Source organism: Hypanus sabinus, chromosome 18, assembly GCF_030144855.1.
Source record: "Hypanus sabinus isolate sHypSab1 chromosome 18, sHypSab1.hap1, whole genome shotgun sequence".
NCBI classification, from domain to species: domain Eukaryota; kingdom Metazoa; phylum Chordata; class Chondrichthyes; order Myliobatiformes; family Dasyatidae; genus Hypanus; species Hypanus sabinus.
In genome coordinates this window covers 61387364-61401601 of record NC_082723.1, presented here as the reverse complement: position 1 = coordinate 61401601, position 14238 = coordinate 61387364, and the positions used below count along the sequence as shown (strand labels likewise).

Sequence of the window (14238 nt, the reverse complement as noted above, 5' to 3'; positions counted from 1 at the left end):
GTCTTGTACACTTTTAACATTACATCCCAACTCCTATACTCAATGCTCTGATTTATAAAGGCCAGCATACCAAAAGCTTTCTTCACCACCCTATCCACATGAGATTCCACCTTCAGGGAACTATGCACCATTATTCCTAGATCACTCTGTTCTACTGCATTCTTCAATGCCCTACCATTTACCATGTATGTCCTATTTAGATTATTCCTACCAAAATGTAGCATCTCACACTTATCAGCATTAAACTCTATCTGCCATCACTCAGCCCACTCTTCTAACTGGCCTAAATCTCTCTACAAGCTTTGAAAACCTACTTCATTATCCACAATGCCGCCTACCTCCTACCTAAGTTTGAGGATAAAAAGGAAAAAAAAATCACAAAGTGGAGAAAAAAAAATCGGAGGTGAAACTATGTTTTAAAAATATCGCCACAATTTGGTCATTCCACATAATTACAACATTGATGATTATTAAATAATTACATAATTTTTGAAAAGTTTTAATGGTTGAGTAACTTCAAATGGTGGTTTCCTTTTACTGTGCTCACACCAATACCCACTGGCATGTCTTGTTTGCAAGTTCATTCTAAAAATCCACTGCATGTGGTTTCACAGCATCTGTCCATTCTGCTCCCCACGTCTGCAGGACATTGTGAAACACTACAAGTTCTGGATAAAAGTGTTCATACTAAGCCAGGCTTTTCGGTGTTCGTCCCTGTGATACTGCTGCCTTGCTCCTGGGACTTGTAGACCAGTCTGCCTCCCAACAGTGGCTAAATGAAAATGTGGCTTTGTTCATTTCATAGGTTTAATTTTGAAGATGGAACTCCTCCAACAAATTTTGATACATTTCCAGCTGCAATTCTCACTGTGTTTCAGGTAAAAGTAAAGCTTTTAATGACTGAAATTCTTTTTTATAAACAATTTTGTCTCTTAATCATCTCTCCTTTCTTGGATTCAAGGGCAGCGTGTAATGAGCTTGTAAAGACATCAGCACTGAGCAACACTGACCACAAAGCACTTGGCGCCTCACTCATTTTCTAGGTCTTTTGCACTCAGAAAAGCTTTACGAAAATGAATGTAAATGCACAGAACAGCCAGTTGTACAACGTTCAAAAGACCGAGCATGGGAAAATAACTCAGTAAAGCATTGGCCGATCCTAATGGCTGGTTTGTGGTTTCATCCGCAATATGGATTGCAGAAACTATCACCTCCTACTATGATTCTCCTACTAAAACTCCTCAATATATGTGTGTGCAGTGAACCAGGGAGCTTGCGTGACATGCTCAACCTTGTTCTACCTAATGAACTACTGTATGAACAGTATGCAAGGCAATTTTTTCTCTATCTTGTGACAAAAGTAAACCAATAATTAAACTAGCTTAACGTCAATACATCCGTATCCATTGAATATCTGAGTATTGATGTGTTTTCATATTAGAGCTTTGGCATTGCCGGCAGCTCCCACTAAGTTCATCCCTTTGCTGGATCCTATCTGATCCCTCATTGGTAGCGGAGAGATACAAAACACAACCCTAAATCTGCATCCTTATCTGTTTAAAACACTACAAGCACAAGTTAAATCATTAATATTACAAAAGGGGAGATTTATTTTTAAGTATGTTCACTTGTGGTATTTGAACTTAACCTTGGCAATGCGTTTCCAAGTAACTAGACATTTAGAACAAATTGAACTTTTAATCAGTACGATGATGATGAGTGTTCGGTAATTTTGTTATTGTTAATCCCATAGATCCTGACAGGAGAAGATTGGAATGCAGTTATGTATTATGGAATTGAATCACAAGGAGGAGTGAAAAAGGGAATGTTTTCATCGGTTTATTTTATTATATTGACGCTATTTGGAAACTGTATCCTTTGAGTCTTGGTCAGCTCTCTGAGGAGAGTGAATGGGGACAGGCGGCCTTCTCACCTGCTGTTCCAACAGTGCACTGACTAATCACCTCCCTCATCAACGCCCCACATTCATAGAAACGTAGAAAACCCACTGCACAATGCAGGCCCTTCGGCCCACAATGCTGTACTGAACATGTCCTTACCTTTAGAAATTACCGAGGGTTACCCATAGCCCTCTATCTTTCTAAGCTCCATGTACCTATCCAGGAGTCTCTTGAAAGACCCTATCTGATCCGCAGTGTTCAAAAATCATTTGTGTTAAACTCTAGTTATCATGGCTTTACCTTTGCTTGCCTGTTGGCTTCCACCAATGCAGAGGATTACTACTCCTCAGTTCACTGAATGGGGCAAATCTTGGGGATTTGTAGCAGATATGACACCAACCTTTAAAAGTCATTTAGATAGACACATGATCAGGCAGGGATTGAAGGAGTATAGGCCATAGGCAGACAGGTGGGATTAATTTCAATTGATTTCATGGGCAGTGCAAACATTGTGAGTGAAGGGTCTGTTCTGTGTCCCATTACAATATGGAAATCAAGTAATCTATGTAAACTGAGCTGGGATGGATTTTCAGCTGTATAAACCCTGGATATATTTGTGAACCTACTCCCCCCTCCTCCCACCAAATTGTGAATGCGTGTTCATGAGCTAACGAATAAACGAGAGAGGACTGTGCTGTGGAATAGCAGGATGTGCTATTCTTTGACCTCAAAGCAATTATCTTTCCTTAGCCTCATCATAAACAGACACTCTTCTCAATGTCTTCCTGGCCATTGCTGTTGACAACCTGGCAAATGCACAGGAGCTAACAAAGGTTAGCTGTCTTTTGTAAAACTAGCAGTAAACGTTCAGAGACACTTGCTGTGGTTCTCCCCTTGGTCTTTGCTTATAATGGAAGGCAAGGTGCTTTTCTAAAATCCTATTTAGGAACAGATTACTCTTGCTAAACAATGATGTGCCTTAAGTGTGATAAAAGCTTATTAGACACAACAAATCACAAAGGGTCTTTTACTCTTATCTTTGTCTGCTCTGAAACCTTCTTGACACTATTGAGTTGGAGGGTGACAGCCATTAATTATAAAAGCAGTGTGTTTAAGATGGTGAGAAATAGAAAGATGTTGGAGTACAAAAGGTACTTGGGTGGCCTGATATACAAATTACAACATGTTAGCATGGAGGGGTGGGAAGTGATAGGAAGGACAAATGATAATGTGTGGACAGATTATGTATCAGAGTAAACAACACACACACAAAAAAAATGCTGGAGGAACTCAGCAGGCCAGGCAGCATCTATGGAGAAGTGTACAGTCGATGTTTCGGGCCGACACCCTTCAGCAGGACGCATCTGCAGATTTTCTCTTGTTTGAAATGTAGAAGAGTAAAGACATTTTGCTGCAACTCCGTAGGGTTCTTGACCTCTCCAGCAAAGGACTGTAGTTGCAATAGTGATCAAGAGTGATCAAATCGCCAACAAGGGGGAATCTGCAGATGCTGGAAATCCAAGCAACATACATAAATTGCTGGAGGAATCCAGCAGGCCAGGCAGCATCTATGGAAAAAAATACAGTTGACGTTTCGGGGCGAGGCCCTTCGGTAGGACTGGAGTAAAAATGCTGAGAAGTAGATTTAAAAGGTGGAGGGAGAGGAGAGAGAAACACAAGGTGATGGGTGAAACCAGGAGGGGGAGAGATGAAGTACAGAGCTGGGAAGTTGATTGGTGAAAGAGATACAGGGCTGGAGAAGAGGGAGTCTGATAGGTGGGGACAGAAGGCCATGGAGGAAAGAAAAGGGGGAAGGAGCACCAGAGAGAGACGATGGGGAGGCAAGGAGATGATGTGAGAGAGGGAAAAGGGGATGGGGAATGGTGAAGGAGAGTGGGGGTGGCCATTACTGGAAGTTCAAGGAATCGATGTTCATGCCAGCAGGTTGGAGGCTACTTAGATAGAATATAAGACGTTGTTCCTCCAATCTGAGTGTGGCCTCATCGCGACAGTAGAGGAGGCGATGGATTGGCAAATCGGAATGGGAATGGGAAGTGGAATTGAAATGGGTGGCCACTGGGAGATCGCACTTCTTCTGGCAGACGGAGTGTAGGTGCTCAGCGAAACAGTCTCCCAATCTACGTCGGTACACAATCTACACCGATATACAGGAGGCGACACCGGGAGCACCGGATACAGTACATGGTCCCAGCGGACTCACAGGTGAAGTGTCGCCTCACCTGGAAGGACTGTTTAGGGCCCTGAATGTGAGGGAGGAGGTGTAGGGGCAAGTGTAGCACTTATTCTACTTGCAAAGATAAGTGCCAGGAGGGAGATCAGTGGGGAGGGATGAATAGACAAGAGAATCGTGAAGGGAATGATCCCTGAAGAAAGTTGGTAGGAAGGAAAGATGTGCTTGGTGGTGGGATCCCACTGGAAAAGGCGGAAATTCCAGAGAATTATGTGCTGGATGTGGAGGCTGGTGGGGTGGAAGGTGAGACCAAGAGGTGAGACCACCTGTCCCTGGTGGGGTGGTGGGAGCAAGGGAGGAAAGCAGACGTGCATAAAATGGAAGAGAGGCGGTTGCGAGCAGCGTTGATGGTGGGGGAAGGGATGCCCCTTTCTTTAATTTAGAGGAGGCCACACCGGGAGCAATAGTGTGAGTTTATTCCTTGGCTGAGAAAGTCGTTAATGAGAAGAGATTAAGCACATTGGACATATTTTAAAAGAATGAGAGGTGATCTCGTTGAAATAAAAATAATTATAAATCCTCTAAATAAAATCCTCTGAATTCAGCCTCCTTAAATGTGAATTGTTCTCTCCTCCAACCTGAGAATGTCTAATTATTGAGTGACACCATGTCATAAATCAGACGATAAAAGCAATGGTGTTCTTCCAGGCTAACCTCTTCCCAAACACTCTAAAAAAGAGTCATGGGTGTTCAAAGTGAGATTTGGGAGCTTGCAAGAGAGGGGATTGATGGAGAGTGGGTTTGTTGTGTTGCAATAAAATCTGTGGCAGCCAGGTCCTGTCAGCCGTGTATTGCGCATTCTCCTTCTGCCCACGCCCAAGTGACACTTTCTTCCGATGCACACTTTGTTCAGAAGCGAGCGGCTTATCCTCCTTCCAAAAACTACAGGAGAGGGAAGGGAATCCCAAGTCCAGGAAATGGCTATCATGAATCAATCACCAATTTAAATATTTCTAAAGTTAACTAGTATTCAGGGAAGGTGCGGTTGTCTTAAAATGTGATTGAAAGCTCTCTCTCGAGTAGTATCACTCATTGAACTCAGGTTCAATGAATTCTTGTATCAAGATTGAATGAAGAAGAAGCAGAAGGCCCTTAACTCCAAGAGGAGTCATCAGGATGCCGTTTTTTTAATGCAGGCTTTCATTTTTACAAGGCCTAGTTGCTAGCTCAACCCAGCACGAACAGAAAGCACGCAAGGGAGCCAGCTGGATTCGAACTCGGGAGATGGAAGCCTTAGCTCCAAAGTCCAGCAATGATGCCACTACACCACCAGCCAGCTAACATCAAATGCCTCAAAAGAAATTTAGAAACTTGCCTATAGTGTACTGGCATCTTTTTATATGAAATATGGTACTGGTGACAACTCTCTCCAAAGCAATTTTCACTTGCTTAGTAAAACAGTGTTGAGGAGTTACAGCGACCCGTAGTTGATGTAATAATTGGATATTCAAAGTTTTGTGTTGTGGACATTGCTGGTAACACCTGCAACGATTGACCATTTTTTAATTGCCTTTGAAGTGGAGATGGTAAGCTTCCTTCTGGAACTGCATTGATCCTCCAGAAGAAGGTTCTCCCACAGTGCTAGTGGGGCAGACCTCACATTAATGAGGGCTGGCCGTATCAACGAAGACTGAGATCCTCTTATTCCTGAGTGTTGCTGAGCTGTTTTTATTCCACACCTGAGGAATATTCCATTACCTCCGTGACTTCCACCTATCATCTCCCAGCTTCCGGCATCATTCCCACCCTCATCTGCCTATCTCCACCCCACGCCCAACCCCACCTGGTATCCACCTGAATCAGTTTCTGTCCGTTCCCCACCCCACCCCCACAGATGCTGTCTGTAGCATCTCTCCTTTTGAATCTGTCTCTCTGCATTAATATTATTATCTTCATTGATGGTGTATTTTCCCAAAGAATGTCTGAATTGTGTCTTTTAGTAAAAGTCCTTCCTGCAAACAGAAACAACTTCAGCAAACTTTGCAAGACCTCACAAACATGTTAACAAATATCATTCCAGTGTTCTCGTTTTGAAAGCTCAGTGTGTTCTTCAAGAAGATCCGTCAAAATAAGATTTGGCAGGCTCCAAATGAGGCAGAGTGTGTCTTAATATTGTTTCTCTCTTCAGGACGAAGAAGAGATGGAAGAAGCCAATATCCAGAAAAATACGATCCAAAAGGCAATGGAAGTTGCAGATGTCAGCCCAATATCTGCAACAAATCTATCCTTAGCAGCGTAAGTTCAGAATCCATGCAGCAGTCCTGTGCCTGGAAACTGCCTGTATGTGTCATTGCAGTTCATACGTTGTACTTTGCAAAGACATGAAAATTTCCAGTGTTCCATTCTGATTTTATATCATATTTTAAGTTCAAATATTTTCAGACAGGCGAGGTATAGAATTTCTGATGCCAGTGAGTTATCAGTTAATCCGAGGACCACGAAGAGCACTGAAATAAGAATCATCATTCAGAGCTAGAATGGCGGAAGCAGCTGAGATCTACTGTTAGTGGAAGCCTGCACGTTGGCTGAACGCAAGATCAGGCTAGACGTGTTCTCGATTTTTATGCTTGAGGTAATACCTGAGTGTTGATGACATGGGAGGACTCCAGTGGACTGTCACTGACCCTGAAACCATGATAGGGTGAGTACTGACTCCCTGCAATCCTCCAGTGGTGCAGCAGTAGAACCTGAACTTGGAGGATAAAGAACAAGAGCATTTCATGAATCCTGGTCCCTGCTGGAAGGAGTTTAAACTAATAACATATAACAGTATAACAGCAAACCAAACTAATTGAACTACTAATCAAAAGGTTACTAAATGAGGCCTCTCTGCCCTCATGAACTTCCCATCTCTCCATTCTCCACATTCATCTGCCTGTCTAAGAGTTTCTTAAACATCTCTAACATATCTGCATTCACTACTACCCTTAGCAGCACCTTCCAGGGACATGAATGAACAAGTATTTTCATATAGAGGGTGGTACAAAACAAACTTGCACCTCTCTGAGTTGTTCCCTCTCGCCTTAAATCAATGCCCTGTAGTATTAGAAATTTCTACCCTGGGGGAGAAAGAAGATATTGGCTGCCTACAGTTTCTATGCCTCTCATGTTTGTATAAACCTCAACCAGGTCTTTCCCCCCAGCCTTTGCTGCTCTGGAGAAAACAAACCCAAGTTTGTCTAACCCCCACGTAGCACATATCTCTGATAAACCTCTCCTGAGTTGGAAAAGATGTGTCCAGATCTTTTTGCTAAACATCTAAGTTGGAGAGGATGTCGAAGTGAAGTACAGCACAGAAACAGGCCCTTCAGCCCATCTATCCCCTGCCAGAACCATTTAAACCACCTACACCCATCGACCTGCACCAGAACCATAGCCCTCCATACCCCTACCAACCATGTGCCTATCCAAACCTCTCTTAAATGTTGAAATCAAGCTTGCATGCACCACTTGCACAGATTCTGGTCTTCCAGTTGGGAAGTCGAGGATCCAGTTGCAGAGGGAGGTACAGAGGCCCAGATTCTGTAGCTTTCTATTAGGACTGTAGGAATGATGGCATAAGTGCTGAGCCATAGTCAATGAACAGCATCCTAACATACGTGCTTGTATTGTCTAGGTGATCCAAGGCTACGTGGGGAGCTATTAAGATTGTGTCTACTGTGGACCTATTGTGGCGATAGGCAAATTGCAGTGGGTCCTGGTCCTTACTGAGATAGGTGTTGATTCTAGTCATGACCAAACTCTCAAACTATTTCATCACTGTAGATGTGACTGTTATTGGACTCAACTACACACAATGCCCAAATTAGGCCACACCAACATCTTATACAACTTGTACGTAACATCCCATCTTCTGTATTCAGTACATAGATTTGTGAAGGCTAATATGCCAAAGCTTTCTTTACGACCCTATCTACGTGCGATGCCACTTTCAACAAATTATGTACTTGTATTCCCAGATCCCTTTGTTCTACCACACTCTTCAATGCCCGACCGTTCACTGTGTTGGGCCTACCGAAGTGCAAAACCTCATGCTTGTCTGCTTTAAATTCCATCTGCTATTTTTCAACCCATTTTTCCCTCTGCAAGCCATGATAACCTTCGTCACTGTTCACTACACCCCCAATATTGGTGTTAGCCGTAAATTTACTGATAGAGTTAACCATGTTATTGATCTAAATGACAAACAACAAAGGACCCAGCACTGAGCCCTGTGGCACACCACTCGTCACAGGCTTCCAATCAGAGAGGTGATCATCTGTTCCCACTCTCTAGCTCCTCCTGCGAAGCCAGTGTTGAATTCAAGTTACGACATCAGCTAAGTGCCAAAGGATGTGTCCAGATCTGTTTTGGTAAACCTCTCCTGAGTTGGACAGGATGTGTCCAGATCTTTTCATGAAGCGGTCTTACAATTTTTAACCTCCCAGCAGATGAGTTTTTAGGAGGAAGGGTGGTCAATGAATGTGTGCATGTGGGTGGGACCCATTGTCTTTCTTCAGGCTAGGCATAGCGCTCCGGAGCAATCAGTGCCTTCAGAGAGCAGAAACTGGTACAGGGAGATGGAGTTGAGGTCCTTGGGAAAGGTGTGGCCTAATTTGGGCATTGTGTGTAGTTGAGTCCAATAACAGTCACATCTACAGTGATGAAATAGTTTGAGAGTTTGGTCATGACTAGAATCAACACCTATCTCAGGATAATTGATCCTTGGGATAATTGAAGATCTGTTTTATCAATGTATTTGTTAAATTTTGTTATAATGTGCAACTGACAGAGAATCTGCTATTCTGGCAAAGGGTTGCAAAGCAATTAGACAAAAAGGTACAAATTCTACTGCATGAAAAATTCACCATGGACTTAAACACAATTTCTGTTTGTTGCACCTGTTTCTCTAATTTGAATGGAAAACTGTTTCAGTGCTTAAATTTTGTGCAGTGGTGAGTTGATATAATCAGCCCCAGAACCTACCCTTCCCTTCCTTAAATGGTGCTGTTTTGATTCTGTGTTCCGAGGCTGGCTTACGTAGGTCTGCAGCTACACTGAAGTGAAAGCAAGAAGTGGAGATAAGTGACATATTTTGCAGATACTCAAACTCAACAATTGCTGCTTTCCTCTAGCGTTTTGTTTGTTCATGGTAATTGTAGTGTTTGTCACTGCTTTATGAGAAGGTTGGAAGATTTAGAAAATATAATGCAGTATTGAGTCAATATATCTATTTTTATCTGAATGGCTTGTTGTTCCTTGGAATAATAGCCTCATTATTTCTCCCTGAACATTAATCAGCCCTTGCATCATTTTTGCAGAGGTGGAGCAAATTTTACTGAGCAGGTCGGCAAATGTACTGGGCACTCTTTCTGCAGCCCTGCCTTCTGCGTCCAATGTTTACATTCAATCTATGCAGGTTATTAAAACTGGTCAGCAAGTGGCTGCAGAAACATTTACCATTGTTACTGTAATTGGGAACAAAGTAAAACGGATCTTTGTCCGGTTAATTCGCCCATGCCATTTCATCTGCAGCCAAATTACAGAATTTGGAAGAGTGACATTAAAGACCATCTAAGTTACTCTGTGTGCTCTGAATTTTGAGCTTTGCAGCTTCTCTGCTGATGGCAGCTTTGCAAATCTCACTTCTGATGAACTCCTCACCAAATCCCCCTTCCCCCCAAAAAAAAAGTGACTGATTTCTGGTTCACCTGTCTCTTCGTTTGCCACGTTTCCACTTCTTGCCTTTGCTTTGTGTGCAATTACAGATCAGCTTGATTTAATTCCCTCGGTTTCTCTGCCTTGTGTTTCAAAAGTGCTAAGTAGTTATTGTACAAACAAACGGCACTTTTGTTCTTTCTCACTAACCATGTGATGGATCCCAGCTGTTCTAGGCTGTGTCTTTGCATGTCTTCGTTTAATTTTCTTACTAATTCTATTTCAGATTGTGATTTCCGGAATGATCCTTACTAAGCAACACTTGCTCAGTTTGTTTCCTTTGTTGAAGGTGCTGTGCTGTGTGTCTGTAGTGTTGGTGTAAACGTGGAGCAGGGTGAAGTCTGAAGGGTGAAACATTGACTGTTGTTTCGTTGCATTGCAATCCAGGAGCAGTTTTCATCAGAACAACTGTTCTGATTAAGTCTGCGTAAGCAGAGTCACAGACAAATGCAACCTACCTGTGTGAACCTGAAGGAGCCTTTTGATCTTTTCCCAATGTATTTTTTTGTCTCATCTTTTTTTGCATGTGCAGTTTTGTAAAGCAAAATCGAGGTGCTCTATCTCGCAGCTCGTCAGTCTCCAGCGTAAATTCACCGTGAGTCTGCTCTCTGTTACAATATTATGTGGTAGCCCCTTCAAAAAGCCTCATTCACCATTTAATGCTCAGTGTGAAGAGCAGGTGTTGTATGCATAATGGTTCTTGCTCTTCAACTGTTCTGAAAATCCTTGTTGTCAACTCCATCTGACTCTCATTGCTGGCTTTTCTACATTTCAAACTGTTTGCACTTTTTAATGTTCCTTTAACCATTCTACATTGAATCAGGTAACACTGAAACTTGAACAAAATCTAAATTTTATACTGCCACCCAAACACAGGTTATACCAATCAAATTGCCCATTTGAGGTCCCAATATTACTTAAAAACAAGCAAACAAGATCTCTCAGTCAACATCAAAAGAAATAATTTGCCTCAAGTTCTTTAATTCAAATTTAATTCTTCAGTGATATCTTAGGGTGTTGTCATTTTGTGATTTATCTAACTTCCTGGTGCTTTTCAAATAATTTTGATATACTACAAAATGTGTTTTCCCAGCAATCTCCTCCCTTATAACCAAGAGTTAAAGTGTTTGGGGTATTTAACTTGGTGGAATTAGTTTTGCAGCATAAAGGTTTTTTGTTTTTGTAGTCCTATAAAATGATGATTTTGACATTTCACAGTTTTAGTGATAAAGACCTTAACAATCAGGTTTAAAAGTTGAGACTGCAGTATCCATAAAACACACTCATCAACAGAATTTAATTACAAAAAATAAGTCAGTCTTAGAATAATTCCTTGTTCTACTTTGAAACTTTGCCCGTGCTTAATTTCTGTAAATTAATAATCATCAAATTGCACCCAGCGTTTGATACACAGTTTGTAAAAAGGTGTGTTCAAATAATGCTGCAGGATTTGCTTTACGGATATTTGGCTAGCTTATTGAATTTGGATGTGATGATATCTCCACTGGTACACTGGGAATAGAATACATATCAAGAGCTTTATCTGCACAAATAAGTACTTTGAAGGCCTAGCACTTTTTTTCTTCAAACTTGGGAGCAAATATATCATAATACTTAATTTAATTTTAGAATGTATCAGGAACACATTGGTGATCAGATCTATGCATGTCAAAGTTTAGCATCTGATATCTCATCAATATTATTTAAATTATTAAAAAGCAGATTTCTAGCAGAGAAATGGATTTCCTATAGTATTGTTATTAAATATATAACTGTATTGATTTGCAAATTGTGACATTTTAGTAAGTTGCACACAGATGCAATTAGTTAAGGTCTTTAATTAGGGAGCTGTCAGTTGAGAGAAAACATTTTTTCCAAAGCATTTTTTATATTTTAAATCTGATTCTAATATGACCTGTCATTGGCATGAAGTAAATCACAGTAAGCATTTAGTAGATTTCAAGAAAAATTGCAAGTTATTGGTTCAATGCTTCACTTTTCTAAAGTGAAATCTATAGGCCTTTATGTGCTATATGTTTCAGGTGTTAAATGTGCTCCTTTTCGCTCAAACTTTCTCTGTGTGTTGTGCAGTGGGGAGTGGCTTTATGTCCCTTAGGTCATTTCATTGCCTCATTTCAATCCTGTGATCATTGTGTTTCTCTGTGTCAATTGGAGTACTTCTGTCTCTCTGTGTGTGTGTGTGTGTGTGTGTGTGTGTGTGTGTGTGTGTGTGTGTGTTTGTGTGTGTGTTTGTGTGTGTTTTCCTTCACCATCGTCGCAAATGTGATTCTGAATAGGTTTTAAAGCTGGTATTCTATGACAAGACTCACGGCTGACAAGACAGCAAATGCTTGCATTTTGGGTCTCGCGAGGAGTTTTTATTTTACGTCATGTTTGCTGTTTTTGGTTGTTTGGTTATTTTGAACTTTAACTCCCCTTTATCTTGTTTTGAGAGAGGATTCTTTTCCAATGCAACCATGGAATGCGAAATTGGTCTTCCCATGTCCATACTTACCAGGGAACCATGCTGCAGCTTGTTAACGGGACGCAGCCAGTGGCCTGTTGTGACTGCTCCAAGTGAAGGGCCTGATCTGATCAGTCTGATCTCTGTATTTGGCAAGTGCCGCTGGGTTAGGATGATGGAGAAGGCACGCATCTTTGCAGCACCAACATCTGGGCAACATTTAGCCAGCCTCAGTTTGAACAGTTCACATTTCATGTGAGCTGTGAAAAACACCAACTTGTGGCCAAAGCAACCTTCTGCTGTCTTCACTCTGGGTGTTTTAAGTGTGTCGCACAATGTAAATTCTGAAATCAGTGCGGATTTCAGTTGAGTGGATTTATGCTTTTGCCTTTTGTGAAAGTGCAACTATACGTTTTATGTTTTTTTGTTATTTGCAGCAAAGATCAACAGAAGTCATTCAAGTCCATGTCTGTCTGGGAACAGAGGACTTCTCAACTGAGGCGTCAGAACCTACTGACCAGTCAAGAGGCCCTCTTCAATGAGCTGGACGACGAGCAGCGTAGAATGTATGTCTCATCTCATCAGATCCGCCCAGATATGAAAACCCATTTGGATCGACCTTTGGTTGTGGAACCCAGGAACAACGTGAGGAAGGGCGCTGATAAGATCCGCCCCAGTGACTGCCAGGACAGTGAGCAAGAGAGGCTGGTCCAGCCTGAGAGCTGTGAGCCCCCGAAACGGCCCCACCGTCACCGAGACAAGATGGGTGAGCAGGACAAGGGAGACAGTGCTCCGGACATGGCAGAGCCCAAACCCAATGCCAAGGACGAGCAGCGGCGCTCCCACAGGAGCCGGAGCAAAGAGGTGGAGAGGGAGCAGGAGGAGAGGTGCAAGGAAGGGAAGGGTGAGAGAAGCAGGAGCCGGGAAGGCGGGAGGCGGCCCCGTCACCACCCGCAGAGCTCCGTGGATGAGGCCCCGGAGAGGGAGCACAAGAGACATCGATCACATCGCCATGGCGTGGAGCAGCAGGGCCGGGAGGGGAACGGCACAGCCAATGGAACCAAGAGCGAGAAGCGCAGCCGAGCCAAGGACAGCTCTCGGTCAGGTGCCCGGGAGGGTGAGGCACCAGGCAGGGGCCAAGATGGGGCAGAGAGGCGGCGCAGGCACCGACAGAAGGCACTCTCAACCTATGAGTCTGAGGAAAAGAGAGACGCCGGTGAGAAGGAAGGAGAGACTGTTCTCCGAGAACGTCGGAACCATAAAGTGAAGTAAGTCACTATCGTGTCCAGTCCAATAGTTCCAGATATAGTAACATCACTCTCACTTTCTTTGAAAAGACTTTCCTCCTCTCTTTGTCAATCCACATGCATGATTTCAGGAAGATGCACTGGTTTGTGGTCCTGTCACTGTAAGCTTTGACGGACGTGTGGGAAGGCACAGCACGAACTCATGTCAGCTCAGTTAATGTTGGGCCTTCATCTGCCGTCCATAGTTAACTCTGGTTCTGGAGCTGCTGCAGTGGACCCAACTGACAGGACTTGGGTTTGACGGTTAGCGCAGAGTTGTGTTCCCTCAAGGAGAAGCCAGTCTAAGTCATTCCACTCTGACTGAAACATAAGGGGCTGTATGAAGACCAGCAGTGTCTCAGTGACTCCGCAGTTCCCATGTAATCGTATTCTCATGGACAGCCTCTTCTGACACCTTCCTCCGCCTCTTCCTCTCCCCTGCATTGAGGAGTCATTCTTAAGCCCTGACCCCTTCACTCTTCTCTCTGCAAGCTCTCCTCACCTTGTCACCCAAAAGCCAGCCTCATCCCCCTGTGGCCTGGTATCACCAAGACGAGGGATTCTGCAGATGCTGGAAATCTTGAGCAATGCTGGGGGAACTCGGCAGGTCAGGGTGGCTGCCTGTTGAGCAAGTTATTT

General features: G+C 43.1%; 1 protein-coding gene across 1 annotated transcript in view; it reads left to right on the top strand.

The window, feature by feature from the left end:
• LOC132407260 (probable voltage-dependent N-type calcium channel subunit alpha-1B) overlaps positions 1-14238 on the top strand; it is a 547279-nt gene that overhangs the window by 321241 nt on the left and 211800 nt on the right. The window contains exons 14-19 of the mRNA XM_059993521.1: positions 806-878; positions 1754-1871; positions 2667-2734; positions 6281-6387; positions 10382-10444; positions 12751-13581. Of these exons, the coding sequence (XP_059849504.1) occupies positions 806-878; positions 1754-1871; positions 2667-2734; positions 6281-6387; positions 10382-10444; positions 12751-13581 (1260 nt within the window). The remainder of the gene's footprint in view (positions 1-805; positions 879-1753; positions 1872-2666; positions 2735-6280; positions 6388-10381; positions 10445-12750; positions 13582-14238) is intronic.